Source organism: Neopelma chrysocephalum, unplaced genomic scaffold, assembly GCF_003984885.1.
Source record: "Neopelma chrysocephalum unplaced genomic scaffold, ASM398488v2 Primary Assembly neopelma1_77, whole genome shotgun sequence".
Lineage (NCBI taxonomy): Eukaryota > Metazoa > Chordata > Aves > Passeriformes > Pipridae > Neopelma > Neopelma chrysocephalum.
In genome coordinates this window covers 8,963,068-8,982,290 of record NW_020897738.1, presented here as the reverse complement: position 1 = coordinate 8,982,290, position 19,223 = coordinate 8,963,068, and the positions used below count along the sequence as shown (strand labels likewise).

Here is a 19,223-nt window from a genome sequence, read left to right as displayed (position 1 = left end):
GAAAATTTTACTTAACTCATTGCTGTCAAAACAGATTAAAAAATTCCCTTTTTTAATGTTCATTGCAATCTTAGAAAAAAAATCATCTGACTGAAAATACTGGGATTTAATTTGAGTAAGAGAGGAACTGTTGTGTTTAATGTAGCATAAATATATATATAGTAGAGAAGAACAGCTGAATTTTTAAAGCGGGGAGATGGAAGAGAAAACTGATAAGAAATGATCAGATCTTTTCCCTTTCATGCTGCTATGCAACTGCAAGCAAGTATCTTCGAAGCTTATTAGTCATTAACCTAAAACCTGCCTTTGTTTCTTGGCAAGCAGGATAGGAAGCAGATGAAATTAAGATTCTTATAAAAGTCAAGCTCTACTATAAAGAAATAGAGGTTTATGATGATTAATTGGAGAGGACCACATGCTGGTACCTCTTAGTTCTGTAAAGGGCTGCATCGTGTAACAGGATTGATTGGATTCCAAACTTCTAAAGCAAGAAGTTTGTTTCATAATTGTCATGAAAAGACAAATAAGAGAAAAATTGTTCTAGAAGTTCCATTGAGTACTGTGTGTTGATATCTAGCACGACACCACGGTTTTTTTGCTGCCTTACATCTAATGCCTTACAGATACATTGTGCAAGATCTTATGGAGACAGATCTTTACAAGCTCTTAAAGACTCAACACCTCAGCAACGACCACATTTGTTATTTCCTTTACCAGATTCTGAGAGGGTTAAAATATATCCATTCAGCCAATGTGCTTCATCGTGACCTCAAACCTTCAAATCTGCTGCTTAACACCACATGTGATCTCAAGGTGAGTCGAAATGTCTTACAAATTTTCCTACCATGGTCTTCATAAACTACCTGCTATAACCATGAATGTGGGTTTTTTACTGGGGATTAATGTGATTTTTATCCTTGAGAGATTGCCAAGACATTATCTGGTTTGATAAAATAATTATCAAGATTGGAGTGACTAAGAATCTCTGTTAGGCTGCTATAATGAGTGCATCACTGTTTCCATCTGGAGGTTGACTTGGAAACAGCCTCTTTCAAAGCTGGATGAAAATACTGATCTGAAGCAGAATCATGTTTACCTCAAAAGTAAACTGACAACTGTGTATATTTCAAGTTTTGGGTTCTCTGTTTACACTGTTAATGTTTCATTGTTCGTATTTGTGGGCAACTGAAGTGGCATGTGAGATTCAGTGCTGATTAAATGCACAGCAATTACTTGGAGAGAGAAGGTTCCTAATTTGCATTTCCAGTGATGGACGCTGTACTCGTTAATACTGCAGAAGGATGAGCTTAGAGCTGTTATGATTCTTGGAAAATGTCAGCTCAATGCTTAGTGGCATTCAGTAAAGCAAACCAAGTGTGGAGAATTAGAACAGAAATAGAGAATAAAACAGAAAACATCCTATTCTGTACCTTTCAGTTGGGTGAGTCTTCAGTTTGGTGTGATCATAGTTATCACACTTCTCCCTATGATATCTTTGAAAGTGAGGAGACCAGGATTTCAAAGCACAGCTCTCCATATCAGGAAGAGCTGTTTAGCCCAGGTCTCCTTTGCTGGAAGATACTGCATGAGGAAAAGAGAGAATACAATAGAATTTGATAACATTGTTAGTGGCATAGGGAGGGTAAATAGAGAACAGTTGTTCACTGTCCTTACCTGTGAAGAAGGCAGGGGGGGATGAAAGGAGCAGGTGCCACTCACTTGCAGCATTGTTAAGCTGTGGAATTTCTTACCACAGAGCACTGTAGATATTGCAGTTTGGAAAAAAACCCACCACCAAGCAAGTTTGCAGGGAAAAAAAGCTATTCAGAGCTGCCTCTGGTTTAGAGTCCTACTGTGGCAAATTCATGGAAGATGAGAGAGGCATTGGAATGTGTTCCCATGTGTTTGCTGCTGGCCACTGATGGAGTGAGATTATGGAGTTTACAGGACTTGATTTGATGTGGTACAACTGTGTTTGTTGTATACTGTGTTGCTCCTAATTACCCTCTGTTTTTTAGTGTAGCTCTAACTTTCTCAATAAACAAACTTCAAGCAAAACAAAAATATCCTGTTCAAAGTGTGAACCAGTTGGAGGCTGTTACAATTCCAAGATAAGTCCTTGCTGTTTGTATGCTGGTCCATTCTAAATACTGGCCATGGGATTGGTTTGCTTTACATTCCCACTGCTACTTGTCAGCTTTTCCTAATGCACTGCTGGGCTGGTCGCCTCTGACTCCTGCTGTGGGATTTCAGCAGCTGTTATTACATCAGATCCCTTCAAAGGCATTAACCCCTTCATGAAAGAAATAGAGTTAAATCTACAACTATGTGATAGAAGCAGGAAAGAGCAGTTTGGGTGTAGCTCTGTGCTATGTGTAATTTAAGGAAATAAAATAATAAAAGGCAATGTTTTAACACGAAGAAGTTGGGCATGAAAAAGAAGGTAAACTCACTGTACAGCAAAATAATACAATATGCCCTTAGTGTGCTCTGTTACAATTCCTTTATCAGATTTTCAAGCAACCTGCCACTGCAATGTGTGCTCCCTAGTGCAGAGTATAGGAGTCTATATGACAGAGCATTTGATTTTTCATAACCTAAAGGGAACTCTGGTGCTGTACAAATACCACATCTAAAGTCTGAACAGCAGAATTGGAAACCAGTACACGTTGGGTCTCGTCTGTGAACGCTGAACTTGTATTAACCTGTTTCTTTGAGGGCTGTTGTGCAAGTCTGTGTGTCAGCTCTGCACAGGGGCACAAAGTTGGTTACTGTACATCAACTCAAAACAACATAGAGTGAAACAACTTAAAATCACACTTTTGAAAGAAGGAAAATACAAAGTTTGTTCATCTTAAATGGTAATGCTGTGAGCTTCCTTCTTTCATGGTGTTATGAGAGCTCTCTTCTGGAGCTCAGAGTTCTACAGGTTGTAACAAGAGCTCCTTCTTTCTTCACCCTTAAACATGATCTTGACCTCTGGATTATAGATTTCATTTCCAGGAAAAAAATACATGAATCTCTATTGACCAAATGTGTTTGTGAATCCTATGGCTTGTCCTGAGCAGCTGAAAGGCTCCAGACAGGAGTGCAGAGCTAAAGCTGTTTCTGTTTCTTTAGGCAAAGCTACAGACTTAAATGTTTGAGACCTTAAAGAGGACCTACCACATGGTGAATGAAAGCTGGTGAAAGTACATCATTTGACTTAAGTACTGTCTCTTGTTACATATTTGCAGTGAAAAATTAGAGAGAGATTCCTTGAAAACTACTATCTTGGAATCTTTCTCCAGTGAGAGCCCTGTGCAATAAAGATACTGGTCTCTTTTGCAGCCTGGCATCTTTGCCATGAATGAGATTAATGTGTACTGACATGCCACTGACAGGCTGGAATAGGCTCTAAATATTATCTAACATATTTACAAGTATTTTCACATGATTTCATGATTCTCTGCATCCAATGATTTGACCTGTTTTGTAGTTCTGTAACTGAAGTAAGTTACATAAAAACTCCCATGGCCATAGAAAATTCCTGGGCAAGTGGCATTAATATTTCAGAAAATGAGATCAAATTATTTTAAACAGATTCTCAACTAGTATGTTGCAGTGTTTTCAGTGTCCCACGTTACTCCAGCTGAGAATCTACTCCTTTGACTTAGTTAAAACACAAACACATTATAGCAATATTATAAGTTGTGCTTTTCCATCTACATAGTGAAAAGTCCCAAGTGTTAAACGACCAAGAATTGTTACATACTGCAACAGGCTTGAAAGGAAGGCAGTGAGAGATGGTTTTTTAAGGAAAAAATGTTATTTGTTTCAGAATTTTACCACTAACTGTAGAGATGCAACTGTTTCAACTGCCATCTTATTAATAACAACTAAACTTAATGGAGGCCTCTCTGTTTCCTTTTATACAAATACACACACACAGGCACAGGCTACTCAGCAATACAAATGCAGATATTTCAGTATATTAGTAGTACTGTTGGGTGTCATTTCATTTGCTTAGTAAATGGTCATGTTACATGATCCTCCTAAATCTTCCCATCTGCTTGATAGCTTCACCCAGTTTTAAGTCATCTCTGTTTATGAAAAAAACCCCAACTATCCCTGATAGTGATTGCAAGAACACTGTTTGCAAGAAGTGGAAGCTAAATATATGAATAGGATGCTGGCATCTTATTCATTAATTAATTAATCTATTTATTTAGTGGGGAGGTAATTTCTTGTGTCTCAGTAGCATCTGTTCTGTCTCTCCAAGGCATGAAACACTGACTGCCCTACCTGGGTCTTTCATTATGCAGGAACTGTGTGCCCTCCCGTGTGCAGCCAGCACCGGGCTTGTCCCTCACAGCCGGGGCTGCAGAGCAGAGCAGAACTCTGGCCTCTCCAGCTTCTCTTGTCCCTTGCACTGGCACTGCAGGCAGAGCTCTGCATCTCCAACTTCTCTTTACTCCGCTCTGCTGTAACACTTCTGTCAGCTCTGCAGCCAAAACCCTCTTCCTTGCATCTTCAACCTTGAAGCCTTTCTCACTAATGGTGTTTCTTCTTTTCTGCTTAACCTGTTTCTGCTCCAGTCAGCAGGGGCTTTTTGTCATTTTAATGAGCTTCTCTATGTCATTGTTCTTCCTTTCCATCCCATGTGCATTTTTCAACTTGAGAGATTGACAGACACCTTCTGTAATTCAGTTCTTGCTCCTCACTGTGAAGCGGAGAGTGTCTTTCTTCTTTTGTTTTAATAGTAACAAACCCTAGCACTTTACTTATGTGTAATACTAAAATTCTGCACAAGTCTCCTTGCCTGTAGTTTTATCTAGCTTTTTTCTGAGGTTAGGAGGAAGAGATTACAACAATTTTGCCTGCCTGCATGATTATTTTCTGAACTCTCTAAGCTGTCCTCTGCAGTTTCTTTGCTACTGTCTTTAGAGGAGACTCTTCTGATTATTTGTACCCAGTCTCTTTATCTAAGCTGCTAATTGCACACAAGGCAGCTGCTCTGGTCTTGTAGCCTGGGAAAACCTTGACATGTTTAAAAGGGTTCTTTCTGAGTTTGTTTTTTAAGGATTCAGGGGGTTGGGTTTATTTTTTTAATATGTAGCTGAAGCCAGGTCATGCAGCCTGGCTTATGACATTCATCACTTCCTTTTCTTCAGACCCTGTGTTTTACAGTCAGCTGCTGAATCTTATCTTTCAGAGGTAGCTTTTAGTCAGCTGAATCCCTTCTTCCCTAACTGATCTATCAGTTGTCTCACAGGCAGGTTGTCCCTCCAGGAAAATTAAGGAGTAGCTGCCAGGGTGCAGTGAGGTTTCTGTGGTTGTGACAGGATTATCCATTACTGCCTTTATTGACTACAATATACTGTTACTTCACATTTTGAATATAATCAATGTACACAATTCACTATAAAAGAGTAAATATTATAAAACATGCAGAGGAACCTCCCAACTGTTTGCCACTCCTGCATTTGATGCCTTGTTTCCATGAGAGTACATATTCTTTCATGCAAATACACTTTATGTGGAAATCATAAACTGGTATTTGTTTGGGGGATAGCAGAACCGTAGGAACATGTCTAATGTGCTGCTCAACAGTCTTGCCATTGACCTTTGGGAAGGTAAGAAAGAACAACTGCTCTGCTCTAGAACACTGTGTGTCTTCACATTTTCACTTTTTTTTAATTTCTCTCTGGAGAGGGGGGCCACTAAACAGCTCTGAAAGCCATGGACCTCCTTACCAGAGTAGGGCTAAAACCACCTTTTCCTTTTTGCTGAACTTGCTAGTCTAAATCAGAGTTTATTTTTCTTTTCCTGGTTAGATAAAACTATTTATCTGATACAGTGTTGACAAATATTTTTTTGCATGTGTTTAGTTTTGGGGGGATTTTTTTTTCTTTAAGCTCATGCTTCCTTCAACAACCTGTAATCTCTCCAGTCTACCATTATCTCATGATTGGATAGGTTGTTTCTCATGCAAAGATGCAGTTATGGTGGTAACTTTTGTAAGAATGGGTGTTGAACTTGGTTACAAATGTGTTGGTTGCTAATTTTGTTTTCTGGAAAGCTTAATTGCTTTCTCTTTTGTTTTCTGGTGAATTTCTCAGAGTATCTCCCCAGCTGTCTGGCAGAGGTGCTATTCAGTAAGCTCATAGTGGAGTGTGGGGAGAGTCCTTCCTAAATCTTCCTTTGCAAAGCCTAGCCATGACATAGTGGAATGTAAATTGTGCACCACAAACAAGTGTTTATTCTTCCTGGCCCCTGAATGGTGGTTGGATACTCTTAGTAATTGATCCAAAACATTTTTCTAAAACTTTGTGTACTAATTTTTTTCTAAAAACATAGGTTACCATCACTGTTTTGGAGGTGTTCCATCATTGGTTGGGGAATGATGAATTAGTAATGTTATAATATTGGAAGATGTATGTCTAATGTGCCTTTTTTCCTATTTATTTCTCTAAACCCAGATTTGTGACTTTGGATTGGCTCGCGTTGCAGATCCTGATCATGATCACACAGGATTCTTGACAGAGTATGTGGCCACACGTTGGTACAGGGCTCCTGAAATCATGCTGAATTCTAAGGTGAGACACAGTGGCTGCTGTGGTGCTTCTGGGGCTGGTTATTCCTTTGTGAGTACCAGCTGTGCTTCCCCCTCTGTGTTTTTAGGTCAGAATGCCTGCACAGTCTTGGGGAAAAGTGGTAATGGATTTGAGGTACAGCTACTGGCTGGCAATAAATTTGTGATTCCAGAATCAATTATCAGTAATCCTGTGCAGGACTTCCCATGGCTCCAGTTCCTTGGCAGCCACGGGACTGCTCCCATCAACTGCTCTGCCAGTGAGCAGGACAGAAGGGTTAGGAATGAGCATTCCACTGCTGCCTCCAGCAAGGCTGCAAGTGCTGCCTTAATGTTATCTTGACATCTTAATTTAGGTTTAGAATGTGTAATGAGAGTGAATCTGATTGTGAATGAAGGCATGTGATCTTTGTTATGTGTCAATCTTAATTGCATTCCCATAGTCTCCATGAAATCATTCCTTTGTTTTTTATATGCTTGGAATTACTGTTGTGTGCTGCTGTGGCTGTTTTACGGTGTGTCCAGTCCCTGTGTGCTGTGGGTCGTGGGTGTCCTCCAGAACCCCTGTGTGGGCTCCCACAGCAAAACCCCTGGGTGACACTTGGGGTTGTATTGGATATTTTGGGAAGACACTGTTGTTTCTGTAGGATTTACAGTGTTGGGTGGGTTTGGTTTGTTGAGGCAAGTGTGTCTAAGGTGCTTTTAGAAAACAGGCATCTGACCAATCCAGGGTTCCACACATGTTTAGGGTATTGTCAGGAGCTGTGGAATTAAGAATACTTGGTTTCCAAAATTCGTTAGTTTAAATTTGCTATAAAATCAGGGAGTCTCGAAAATTTGCAGTTGGTAACAGATTTAGCTAAACTTTGAGAATCCTTTTGGAAAAGCATGTCTTGGATAATTCAGTTCTTGCTACCCCTTCAAAGTAGTGTTTTGGTAGAGGATTCTTAATTATTTCATTCTTTACAGAGAAAGCAAACAGCATGAACCAGCATGACTCATCTAAAAAAGAAAAAGATTATTTGTGTGCACTTTCACAATTTACTAACGTAACATGTTGCTGCAGTTATGCAAAAATTTGACAAAAATATGTTTCTGCTTCCCTGCAGGGTTACACCAAGTCTATTGACATCTGGTCAGTGGGCTGCATTCTGGCAGAGATGCTCTCCAACAGACCAATCTTTCCAGGAAAACACTACCTTGACCAACTTAACCATATCCTTGGTAAGCTTTATGGCAGAGCAGCATTTCCACATCCCTCTCTCTCCATCTTTTCTACCAGTTGGGCTGGTCCTTCTCCTGTGGGTCAGTGTGTAAGGTACAGATCTGTAGGTGTATCAGTTCCCTGTAGTTATTGCTGCAGGGATTTCTACATCTAATCATTGGTTTGGGGACAACTAGAGGATACTTACCATTGTGTTTACTACATCAGCAGAGATGTTTTTAAAGTAAAATTTAAAAAAGATATTTAAAAAGCTCATATATTATTAGATTCAGGTAAAATTTTTAAAATTTCTATCAATAAACCACTTACTTGGATCTTTTTAACAAGTTACTGATCATTAGAAAACTCAAATGCATTTGTTTATTAAAAAAATGTTTTTAGTAAAGGTTTCTAAAACCTTCTGAGGTATTCTGTGTTCTTAAAGCATTTGGTCTGAAATTGTCTTCCCAGCAGTTTTGATACTGTTTTACCAGATAGATACAACTGTATTAATGTGCTTTTCACAGAATGCACTGTGGTTTGTATTAATTTTTTTTAGGTATACTTGGATCCCCTTCCCAAGAAGATTTGAATTGTATAATAAACTTAAAGGCCAGAAACTACTTGCTTTCCCTACCACACAAAAATAAGGTACCATGGAACAGGCTGTTTCCAAATGCTGACCCCAAAGGTATTTTATGCTCTATTACGTTGTGTCAAAATTATGGCAGGATGGGATTTTTTAAAACCATCCTAAATAGAACATGCAGGTCCTTTAAAACAGCACTATAAATCTAGTATAAAATCACAAACCAGTGTGAAACCCTCATAGTGGCTTATTTTTTTAAATTTAAATTTTTAGTAACTCTAAGATTACATGTTGTGGTGTTTGATCTTTAACTTACGTGTAAAATCCAAACTCCTGTCACTGTGCTGAACATCAGAGTTGGATTTTGACATCAGCATCAAACAAGTCCTGAACTTTGTTTCTGACATCAGACAGGAGACAGCAGCTTGTTGCTGCAGTGGGTAGAGTTTGCTCAGACTGGGTGTCAGTTCTAGGTCAAACAGGGTCATGTCAGTCAAAGGACAGGTCCTTAGGCACCACAAAAGATTACAATTTAATGGGTTAAAGAATTCTGTTATAAATTGAGCAAAAGTTATAAAAGCAAGGAACGTAATAATTGTTGCCTTTCTTAGCAAGGCTTTAGTAAAGGGTAAATTTGATTTTGTTTTGCTAGATAGCAATTAATTTGCCTTTTAAACTACTTCATACAGTTTAAGGGTTGTTTTGTTCACAGTACAGTGCTCTGACACAATTCATAAGTTACTCCTTTTTTAACTGATATGATACTTTATTCTTAGTGGATGTGATCAGGTACTGAAGTACCATGTAGAAGCTAATTTCTGCAGATGGAACTGTGTCAAGCTGATTATCCTTGTCATTGAGAGAAACAGCAGTGATTTATTCTGCTTTTATAACAGTGCTCATCAGTGTGAGAATTGTTACTGTGGGCTTTGACAGCTCAGATTGCAAATGCTGGTGCCTAAGCTGAGAGGGAATGTGCCGTTTGCTGACTTGTGCAGCACTTCTCATCCACATCCTCAGAGCAGCTTTGACAGGGCAGCTTTTCCAAGAGCTGCTTGTCAGTCACTCCAGGAGCAGAACTGTGCAGAACGTGCTCCAGCACAGAGTGAGCACGTGAGCTGCCAGTGCTGTGAAAATGGCAGCAAAATCCCGGCTGTTAATTGGGGGGCAAGTTTGAAGGTTTTGGAGCTGGTGCTGAATGCAGTGCTGGGTGTGCACCTCATCCCGGGGCAAAGCTGCTGCTGCTGTGCTGCAGCCACAAACCTCTGTTAACATTCTGGTTCATAAATCACGTGGTGAAAAGAAATGGGATGGAATTTAGGATACTGCAGATACCTTTGGGCTTCTTGCTCCTATAATCATTCTGTTTTCTTTCCTTGCACTGATGTTTGTCCAGAGTTTCATCAGACCTCACTTGCTGTCTTACTGAATCTTCAAGTTCTCTATGGATTCTTTAAAAATTATCTTCAACAGATTTGCCTGAATCTCATAAATATAAATATATTTGCATCTTCTCTGGAGAGTATCTTCTGGGCTGCTGGTTGTGCTAGAATAGTTCACTGGGATGACCTAGAACTCCTAATGACTCTGGATAACATTTTTGTCCATAAACAGCAAAGTTTTCTTTTCACAATAAGAACATATTCTTAATTATTTATTTCAGAAAACTCTAGCTTGGTTTGGGTTTTGGCACAAAAATCCAAAGCATTTTTCTGAGAGAAGAAAAAGTCTTGGCTATTTAATTTCTGCTGTAGTTAAAAGCAGATTGTTCCATAGGGTTCTATGCATTTGTTCCCTTGACATCTGTTCTGAGGCTGCAGGGCCCGTGGAAGGGTGACCTGTTAGACAGGTCGTGCCAAAGGCAGCTGTAGCCCAGGAATGGTGATGGATGGGCTGGCAGAGATCTCTGCCCAGGTTACAGCTCACAGTCTGCTGCTTCTGTCACTGCTGCTCTGGCCAGGGAACTCCAGATATACATTGACATTGGCACAGAACTTGGGGGGCTGGGTGTTCTCTGTTTGCAACACTTTGGTGGAGTGTGTATTAAACTCTTGCTCACTTTTTTCCCTCTTAGCACTTGATTTGTTGGATAAAATGTTGACCTTTAATCCTCATAAGCGGATTGAAGTGGAGCAAGCTTTAGCCCATCCATATCTGGAGCAGTATTATGATCCAAGCGATGAGGTAAAGACATTGTTAAAATGTAAACGTTGATTAAATTGTACAGCAGGTTATTTCCTACTTTAATTTAAGGCTGGTGTTTCTAATGCTCTAATGGAGTTGAAGAAGGAATTCCATCAATTTACCAAAATTTTATATTTCTCACTGTAGTACAACATTTTGGAGACACCACACACTAAATAGATGCTAAGGTGTCCTCTCCAGGAAATGGAGATTCTCAGCTGATGTGGCTTTGTTTCATAATGTCTGAGATAAAGGAGGAGAATGACTGAGTTTGCCATTGGATTATGTTTTAAAAACCCTGAATCAGAACTTGCTGTAGTTCAGTGTACAGTTCTGAGGAGATTTCTGGTTACTTTTGGTGAAGAACTAAGGGAGGAAGAAATGAGCTAGTATTTCCTTAAGGGACAAATATGTTTATTCCAAGAAATACAATGTTTAAGGTAGTTTTTTCTACAGGTAGATACTGAGTTATGAGCCTGTAACAAATATTTTAACTTGTGGTTTAGATTTGAGTAGCTCCTTACTGTGATTTGATTTAAAATTTGGTAAACTAATACGTATAAAGCACACACAGGACTAATAGGAGTTCTGCCCTGAAGGCTGCAGTGTTGGATATTTTTGTAAAGGGCATTTTCAGATTTTCTTCCCCATCTGTACAAGGACTGCATGAAATTCAGCAGAAGAGTAATACTAAAGTAATAATATTTCTTTTCATTATCAAGCCTGTAGCTGAAGCACCCTTCAAGTTTGATATGGAGTTGGATGACTTGCCGAAGGAAAAGCTGAAAGAACTGATTTTTGAGGAAACTGCTAGATTCCAGCCGGGATACTGATCCTAATTTGTGTGTAGGTAAAGTCACAGCAATGTGGAACCACTCGGGCAGGGGGAACAATTTGGGACTTTGTTGCCACTAGTGAAATGTAGGACTTGCCTTTTCCAGTGCTCCAGTAACTCCCTGTCCAAGGACCTGACCTCAGTCCTGTTCTGTTATTGAAGAAACAGTTTCTGTTTGTCCACAGCATTGCAGTGCCCCTATGGAATCCAGGCAATTGTCCCAGATGTTTACCTAATTTGTACATTACCTTTAAGGAATAAGAATTACATTTCAATAGCGCTGCTGGGAATGAAAGTGATGGTAATGCTTTGAAATGCAAATTTTAAACATTTTAAGGGGCAATGTCCTTCATATATTACAGATTATTCTGTCATATGGCTCCAAACGATTTAAAAAAACCCCTCCTCCTAAATGTACTGCACAGAGAAGGAATGTCTTAAATTATTGAAAAGGGAAAAAACCCCATGAAGCTTTAGTATGAATTATCTTCAGTTTTAAGTAACTCTGAAATAGTGTGAGTAACTAATAACAGGTATCTAAATATTCATAAATTAGTTGCAATTAGTCTTCCTAATATTTTGAAGATTTAAAATTTTAATTTAAAATGTAATGTACTGGTATTCACTGACTCTTTTTTTTTTTTTTAAATCAATGAATTTAACTGGTCTGCCTGTACCACAAGGCTTGCACATCTCAGGAGTTTCATACAGAACTGGTCAAATACTGACTTGAATAATTTTTATAATACTTGTGAAACTTCTATGATGCTAATAGGTTAAAGTAGCAAAGTTTTATGACTGGAAAAGAAAACCAAAGCAAAGAGGAGAGCCTGTTGTGGGCTGCCTGGTTCATGCTCTCTGTGCTGTCCTCCATCCAGCAGCATTCCACAATCACCGGTTTGTGTGGGCAGTTCCAGCAGGAAGGGCAAGTTTGGAGCCAGGGAACTTCCTCACTGCCAGAAATCCCCAGCTCTGCTGGCAGTGTGTGGGAGCTTTGTGGCTTTGTTTTAAGTAATAATTCTTCTGCACTAAAAATGAGATTTCAGTTTCTGCATTGCATATACCCCCAGGTTTTTATTTAATAATGAATTAATAGGAAAGGAAGAAAAAAAGTTGGGGGGAACTTTGGAAAATAGTTTTTACTTAAATAGGGTAACTACTGTTGCCACTATCTTGAATATTCAGGTGTATAGAAGCTCACAAATGGAGTAATTTCGATTTTTACAAATACTGCATTCTGTTTATTTAAGCTTGCTAGCTGACTTTGAAACTATTGTAATAATGGCATGTTAGAGAAACCTGAGATTCACTCAGCTGGCTCTTAATAGTTGGGCATTGCCAGTAGGAACAGACCTGGGACATAGTGCCGTGACTGGTGTTCATTTCCTATCCATGTTTTCTGAAGCTGATTCTGTACAAGAGCACGAGCTGTGCATGTACACACTGGGGAAGAGAATTAGATAAGTTTTTAGGAGCAAGATGAAACCTGTTGCTTACAGGCCATAGTGTCAGGGAAGGGACAGGGAGTAGCTACTGCTGTACTTTGTGATCTCTCCTGCTTACCTCTTTGTCCACACCATACCTAGTTTGTATTAGGGATGAAGGGCTAAAGGAATTAGGGATAAAGATATCAGTGATATGGTGCAAGTGGAAATTTCTGGTTTACTTAAAATGTTACCTTCAAATGCCTCTGTGCAGAGTTGGTTTGGCCAACACGATGCTGAAATTGAAATATTGTACTGAGCTTGATAAGGATATGCTGGTAATTTGTCCAAGTTATTTGTGGTTACAGTTGCCAGCTATGCCATAGCACAACAGCTGACATCCTAGTTGAGGCCAGTCTCCAGGAGTTGCCTTAAAATGAACAGAAACAGTCTCCTCCTGGACACTTCTACTCCCCTACACTCCCCCCCAGCCTTTACCAGCCAGCTCTTCTCTCTGGGCTGTTTCTCAAGATTCAAAGTGTCCCCCTGGGTTGTAGTTTTTGGATTTGAGAAGCAATGTGAAAATAACAGATTTTTGGTTCAGACAACCAAATCATGTACTTCATTGATTAGTTATGTTTAATCTTCCTAATCTTTTGAAGATTGAAAATTTTAGTTTAAAATGGAATGCCCTGATATCCACTGTCTCTGACTTATTTTTTAACTTATATTGGTCCTGCTGTCTGACTCATGGTAAACATAGTGTGCACAGAGCACAGAAATAGGAAAGTGTTTGTTTTAAAAGGCAGTGTGAAACTTCCTTCACTGAAATATGTCTCTGCTCTCTTTTGTAGGACAAGGACTTAAAGGACTGGGCATGCTCAAACGTTGCTGTTCCTCTTCCCAGTTCTTTATTGTTGGTCATGTCTTGTGGCCTCTCTCAGCTTATCCACTAACTCCTTTGAGCCATTCAGGAGGGCGGTTCCTGGTAGTTTTGGCTTTTCATGCTTTCAATGAATCTTTAAGGCTGAAGAATTGTAATTGACACTCCTCTGCAATGCCCATTGTTGACCTGTTGCAGTACTGTACTGTACGTGCACCTACTGCTGCCCGTGTTTTAACTGCTTGCTTTCTGGTTTGAAAGATGCAGTGGTTCCTTTCACTCCTGGATCAGTATCCAAGAAGATAATTCATTAACCTGTAAGACGTTTACACCATGAACTATGTTTTTCTGACTTTACTGAAGTCGCTGGCATTTTTTTTTTTTAAGAAAAGCTACTATTCAGGGCACTTTAAGTCAGTGACATCCCAGATTTTTTTTTGCACGTCCTTTTTAGCTAGAAATGGTTGGTTGGCATCCAGCAGAGTGTGTACCATTGTGGATTGCAGCATAAGTCATGTTCATGTTAATCTTGCTTATGCCCTTGTTTGGGTGTCCTGTGCTGTACGTGCAGGTATTCTATACAGTGTAAGAGCCACAGAGGAACCCAACTTAACTGAGTTCAGCATTTTTTCATGTATTGACAAAATTTGTACCTTTTTCTCCCCACTTTTTCTAAAAGAGATCATTTAAAGTTTAACCATCTTGGAGACATAGCACTCCCAAAGTTCATCCATGTAGTGGTGTTTAGATGAGCAGCGTGGCATCACCAGCCTCTGTCTGTTCCCCTGAGGTGGAAGGGTAGGAAACCCTCAATGGCACGATGACCCCATGGCCAGTGCTGCTCCCTGGGGAAGGCAGCCCTATCTGGTGGCAAGCAAGAAACCAAAATATGATGTTAATAAACTCAGTCTACATCCTGCATACCAATGAAGTGCTTCAAATGAGGACTGATAGGTTTTACGTTTGAATCTAATCACTGACATTCAGAATTCTTGCAGAGAGGAACACTGCATCTTTAAATGAGAAAGTTTGAGTTTACTTTTGCTCCTACAGCATGTCAGCATCTCAAGTTCATTTCTTGCAACCTACACTATGGTGATTTGTAATCAAGCCTCCATGAGCTCGTGACATGAAGTACTGTTCTGTTGTCAAGTACTATCAAACTTTTCTGATAATGCTGAGTTAGGACAACCAAACAAAGCTAGCACTAAATAACGTTTAAAATTGTATATCTTTTAATGATCTTTTAAAGTATTTGTTACTGAAATTGTATAATGTGGAGTTTACTAGGTGTTATGTTCCAGTGCAGTGCCTCCTTTTCTTTCCCCACTGCTCTCTGTGGTGAGAAATTTGCCTTGTTTAAAATAATTACTGTGCCCTCGCATGACTGTTAAAGCTTTCTGTGCAAAGATGATTGTCTAAGTGCCACATGCCTATGATTGAGAAAAAAAAATAATCTATTGTTACCTCTGAGTTGTGTTCAACTGAAATGCTATTCAACAAATAACTTAGGAAAAATAGTTCTATTTTTAGCTTTTCATATCTCTGCTGTCTTTTTCTCATTTTATTTTGGCAGCAGTGAAGAATGGATTGTATAAAGACTGCTTGCTAATATTAACAAAATGCACTTGTAATTCCTGGAAATAAATTTAAATCTTATATCTTCACATTAACATTAAGAATTAGTTTTTGGTTTCCTCTTGGGTAATGTCTTTGAATGGAAATCAGGTTCAATTGCTACTGTAGTATATAAGGATGCTGGCTGGTTAATAACTCCAAGCTTCCTCATACCATTTAGTCTGCTCTTCAGAGAAATTAGAAAGCCATTAACTTAGACTTCAGTAGATAAGGGTGCTTACAAGATTCCATTTCGAAATTTTCTTTTTCCTCTAGTTTAAGTGTTAGTCTGCCAAAACTAATTTTTAATCAACAAGAGTTCATCATTAAAGGGCATTTTCTATTAGGAAATTCCTGTGGTACATAAATCTCTGTTGCGGGGAACAAATTCGGAGCATTGTCAGGACACTGCACAAGTGACCATTGGATCGTGGTGTGGAACCTATGCTAAAAACATTTCTATAGAAGAAATATGCACTTGACTGTTGATACTAGTGTAGAAATTTCTCTTGACCTTTCTACACATCTTTACCAAAATGCTTTTCTCACTCAGTTTTGAAAAGTTGGAATATTTCTAGATTCTCTGCTACTTGTATGATCATCATTACAACAGGAATCATTTTTGGCACGGTTGGAAAGATGACTGTTACTGAAATTAGTTTGTAACACCTCAGTTTTAATTTATTAAGGAAGAACTTTGGCAGCTTACTTCACCCTTCTCTTTCCCAATTCTTTTGTTTAATACTTTCTTTCATTTTGGATGTTTGGGGAGGTGTAGACTTACCCTTGTATCCTGTCTCTCAGAGTGAGAAGCCGAGGGTTTGCTTTACCTAATGTTTGGTGCTTTCGGGCTTTCTTACTTAGCTACTCTTGCTGAATCCCATTGGCATCCATCAGGATCCGTAACCACATCCATCAGTCTTTCACCGAATTCAATAAACATTGCTGGGTTGAATTTGTTGATGTGTCTCATGCCGAAGCATGATTTTTTTTTTTTGTCAGATTCTGAAAATAGTTTAAAAGAAGGTGCCTCTAACAACACTGTGTTAGGTCAGTTATTTCATCATTTTACATTGGGGTTTTTTCTTTATGCAGTTTTTATATTTTAGAGCGGAGAACATCAACTCTTAATCCAAGTAGTATGCATATTTCATGGTAAAGATGCTTTGGGAGTAAGGAATGTAAACAGTTCACTGTCAAAAACATTCCAACCTTACAGCTGAAGAAAAATATGCAAACCCAAAATTCTCATGGATGCTTTGGCAAATAAGTGTCTGCCTCTGCTGTCCTGCCTGTTGCCAGCCTCTTCCTCACCCCTGGGCCATGACACCAGAGCCTGGTTTGTGCCAGAGCTCGGGAGCAACACTGGTGACACAACTCGGCAGTGGCCAAACCCGAGGAGCTGAGCAGGGCTTTCCTTGTGGAATGAGAGAAACTAAAACCTGTTGTTGCTGCCCACTGTAATATGCTACGATATATTTATACCATGTCAAAGTTGTTTGCTGAGCAACTGTACTATAGATTTAAACTTTATTAATATATATTTGCTTATGTTAGTGTAGTTTATATAGTCCTTGGTTATTGATAAATTTATTGTGTTGTTACAGCACAGTGATATGGTATAAATATAGGTCTCTACATACACACCATATACTTATGAATTTGGTCCCTTGCATAGTACTTTTATATTTGTACAGCAATGTCTTCAAGCAATCCCAGATTTTAGGGGAAATATTTTTGTAAATGCAGTGGTTTAAATGAAAAAGTCCAAACAATCCTTTTACTAAGTTTTAAATACATTTGTGGTTCAAAATGGTTTTAGTTAACAATTGAAATCAAGACACTAAATTAGCGAAAAGTGCACATTAGTAAAGTGAAGCTTACAGTGGTTTTTGTAGCATGTGCTGTGATCAAACCAAGTGACACATTGGCAGAAATGTAAAAGTTGGACTACATGTGTAAATCTAGAACAAACTTCTACAGGTTGCAGCTGGTTTACTTACTATTGTTGCCTTTTCTCGTGTTGTATCAGTGTAGAGCACTCTTAAAATACTCAAACTGCTTTGTCTTTGCTTTGTACTGTTGGTGCCTTCTTAGTCATGTACCCCACAAGTCCTGCATAGCTAATTTAGTTAATGGTAAGTTTAAAATAAAAAAGCAAAGGAAGATTTTATAAAAAAAATAAATCATTTTCTGTATGTTCTTATTCATTGTAACAATTAAACATTTATATTGTGACAGATTTGTGATTTGGTTAATCTGTATAGATCAATTGTAAGTAGCAAAGGTTTATATTTCGTCTTATTCTTTTGATGTTGTAAACGTTTGTGATTTTCTTTTTTAAATCAGGTAACTTAATGTTCTGTTTTGTTTTTGGCATCTGAATCTTGTAAAAACAAATGCAAAGAAAATCATTAAATTGTGTCCCTGTATTACCAAACCAGCATAGTTCTGTGCATATATAGAATGACTGGGACTTTGCTTTGCCCTGAGCTGCTGGTCCAGAGGCTGGTGTGGATCATATTGGCTTATCCAAAACTGACCCTCCCTGCACAAGAAGCAGCCTGCAGTCAGTGTTTGTAAATACTCAAGAGTGTGTGTCTCACTGTAGAACTGTACCAGTTTGTAATTAAATTAGGGAAGCCATCCAAAAAAAACCACAGGTGAAGTTTCTTTATAGACAGGCAGAAATGTTTTGTCTTTTGTGCAAGAAAGTTATGAAATCATCAGCATTTTGACCTGTTGCTCACAGAGTGATGCAAATTGATTCTAGTGTATCTGATGGGTCACAGGCTTTTTTGGCACTCTTTATATGGGTATTACACTGTTCCCACGAAATCTCGAAAATTGCTACTTGCACAACCCTTAGAGACCATGTTTCCATCATTTCAGTATGAAAATGTTCTTCTCAGACCATGGGCTTGAAATGTGGGATTTCTGGGAGAAGTGCAAGTAAATTACATCACTGTCATGGGCTTTTAATTAATTTTTTTAAATTTTTTTTAGCCTAAAATCAGACTATGCCAAAGAACTGAACTCTTGAAAGATGTAGCTGGATAATGTCAGCTAGAAACATCTCTAATTAATATGAAAACACAGAAAATGTGACCTGAAACTAAAGAGAGCTTAACTGTAACTGACAGCTCTGTAACAGCTCTGAGAATTGGCTTGTCAAAATGCATCTCTCCATCCCCTCATTGGCTTTCACTGCAGCATACAGAATTTTTTCCCAAAATACTACAGAATTTGATTCTTGACATAGATGGGTTTATGTGTGTTCTTACCCTTTGTTGGCTGTGGCTGTTCCCCTGGCAGAACGTGTGTTCACCATAGCATGTTCTTCAAGGTATGACTGCACTGCAGCTTGGCTCCCTGGAGGTTTGGACAAGATCCCGACTGACATCATGTTGTTGTGTTGTTTCAGTCAGGTTAGTTTGAAATACCACGCAGATTTTCTGTATTTCACCAGAACTGGAGGCTGATCCTCTCCATCTGTAAATCTTCAAGTGTAGTGGGCACTCTTGGACTGCTGGAGCCCAAGCTGGGTGTGTGGATTGGGCAGGGGCTGGTGGTTCCAGGGAGAGCCCCCACGTTCTGGAAGCTGAGCTGCCTGTGCTGGGACAGGTGGTGCACTCGAATACTCGGGAAGACTGGAAAGGAGCTGCTGAGTACAAGCCCTACTTATTGGGAGAGATACTAGTGTAGGTCTCATGGCATCAAGCTTTGTAGAGCTCTGACCCAGGTATTTCTCTGCAGACCAAAGATGCTTCTGTGTCATGCACGTCATCTTCAGTTATTCTTTCTACTAAATTGCACGTGTTACACTTGACAAGCTTAAAAAAAAATTTGAGGTGTGTAGAAGACCTACAAACATCATTGCATCCAAGTGTGCCGTGTCTGTTGATGGTTTTCT

At 39.1% G+C, this 19,223-nt stretch overlaps 1 protein-coding gene across 2 annotated transcripts in view; it reads left to right on the top strand.

Annotated features, from left to right (window-relative positions):
- Positions 1-17,750, top strand: part of MAPK1 (mitogen-activated protein kinase 1) — a 34,910-nt gene extending 17,160 nt beyond the window's left edge. Inside the window, exons 3-9 of one of the 2 annotated variants that reach the window (XM_027689287.1) lie at positions 624-813; positions 6,462-6,578; positions 7,684-7,798; positions 8,338-8,469; positions 10,442-10,551; positions 11,274-11,397; positions 13,665-17,750. In XM_027689287.1, the coding sequence (XP_027545088.1) occupies positions 624-813; positions 6,462-6,578; positions 7,684-7,798; positions 8,338-8,469; positions 10,442-10,551; positions 11,274-11,384 (775 nt within the window). In that variant the 3' untranslated portion in view covers positions 11,385-11,397; positions 13,665-17,750. Of the gene's footprint in view, positions 1-623; positions 814-6,461; positions 6,579-7,683; positions 7,799-8,337; positions 8,470-10,441; positions 10,552-11,273; positions 11,402-13,664 lie in introns of both variants that reach the window. The other variant, XM_027689286.1, reaches the window with a different exon arrangement.
- Positions 17,751-19,223: the final 1,473 nt, after the last annotated feature.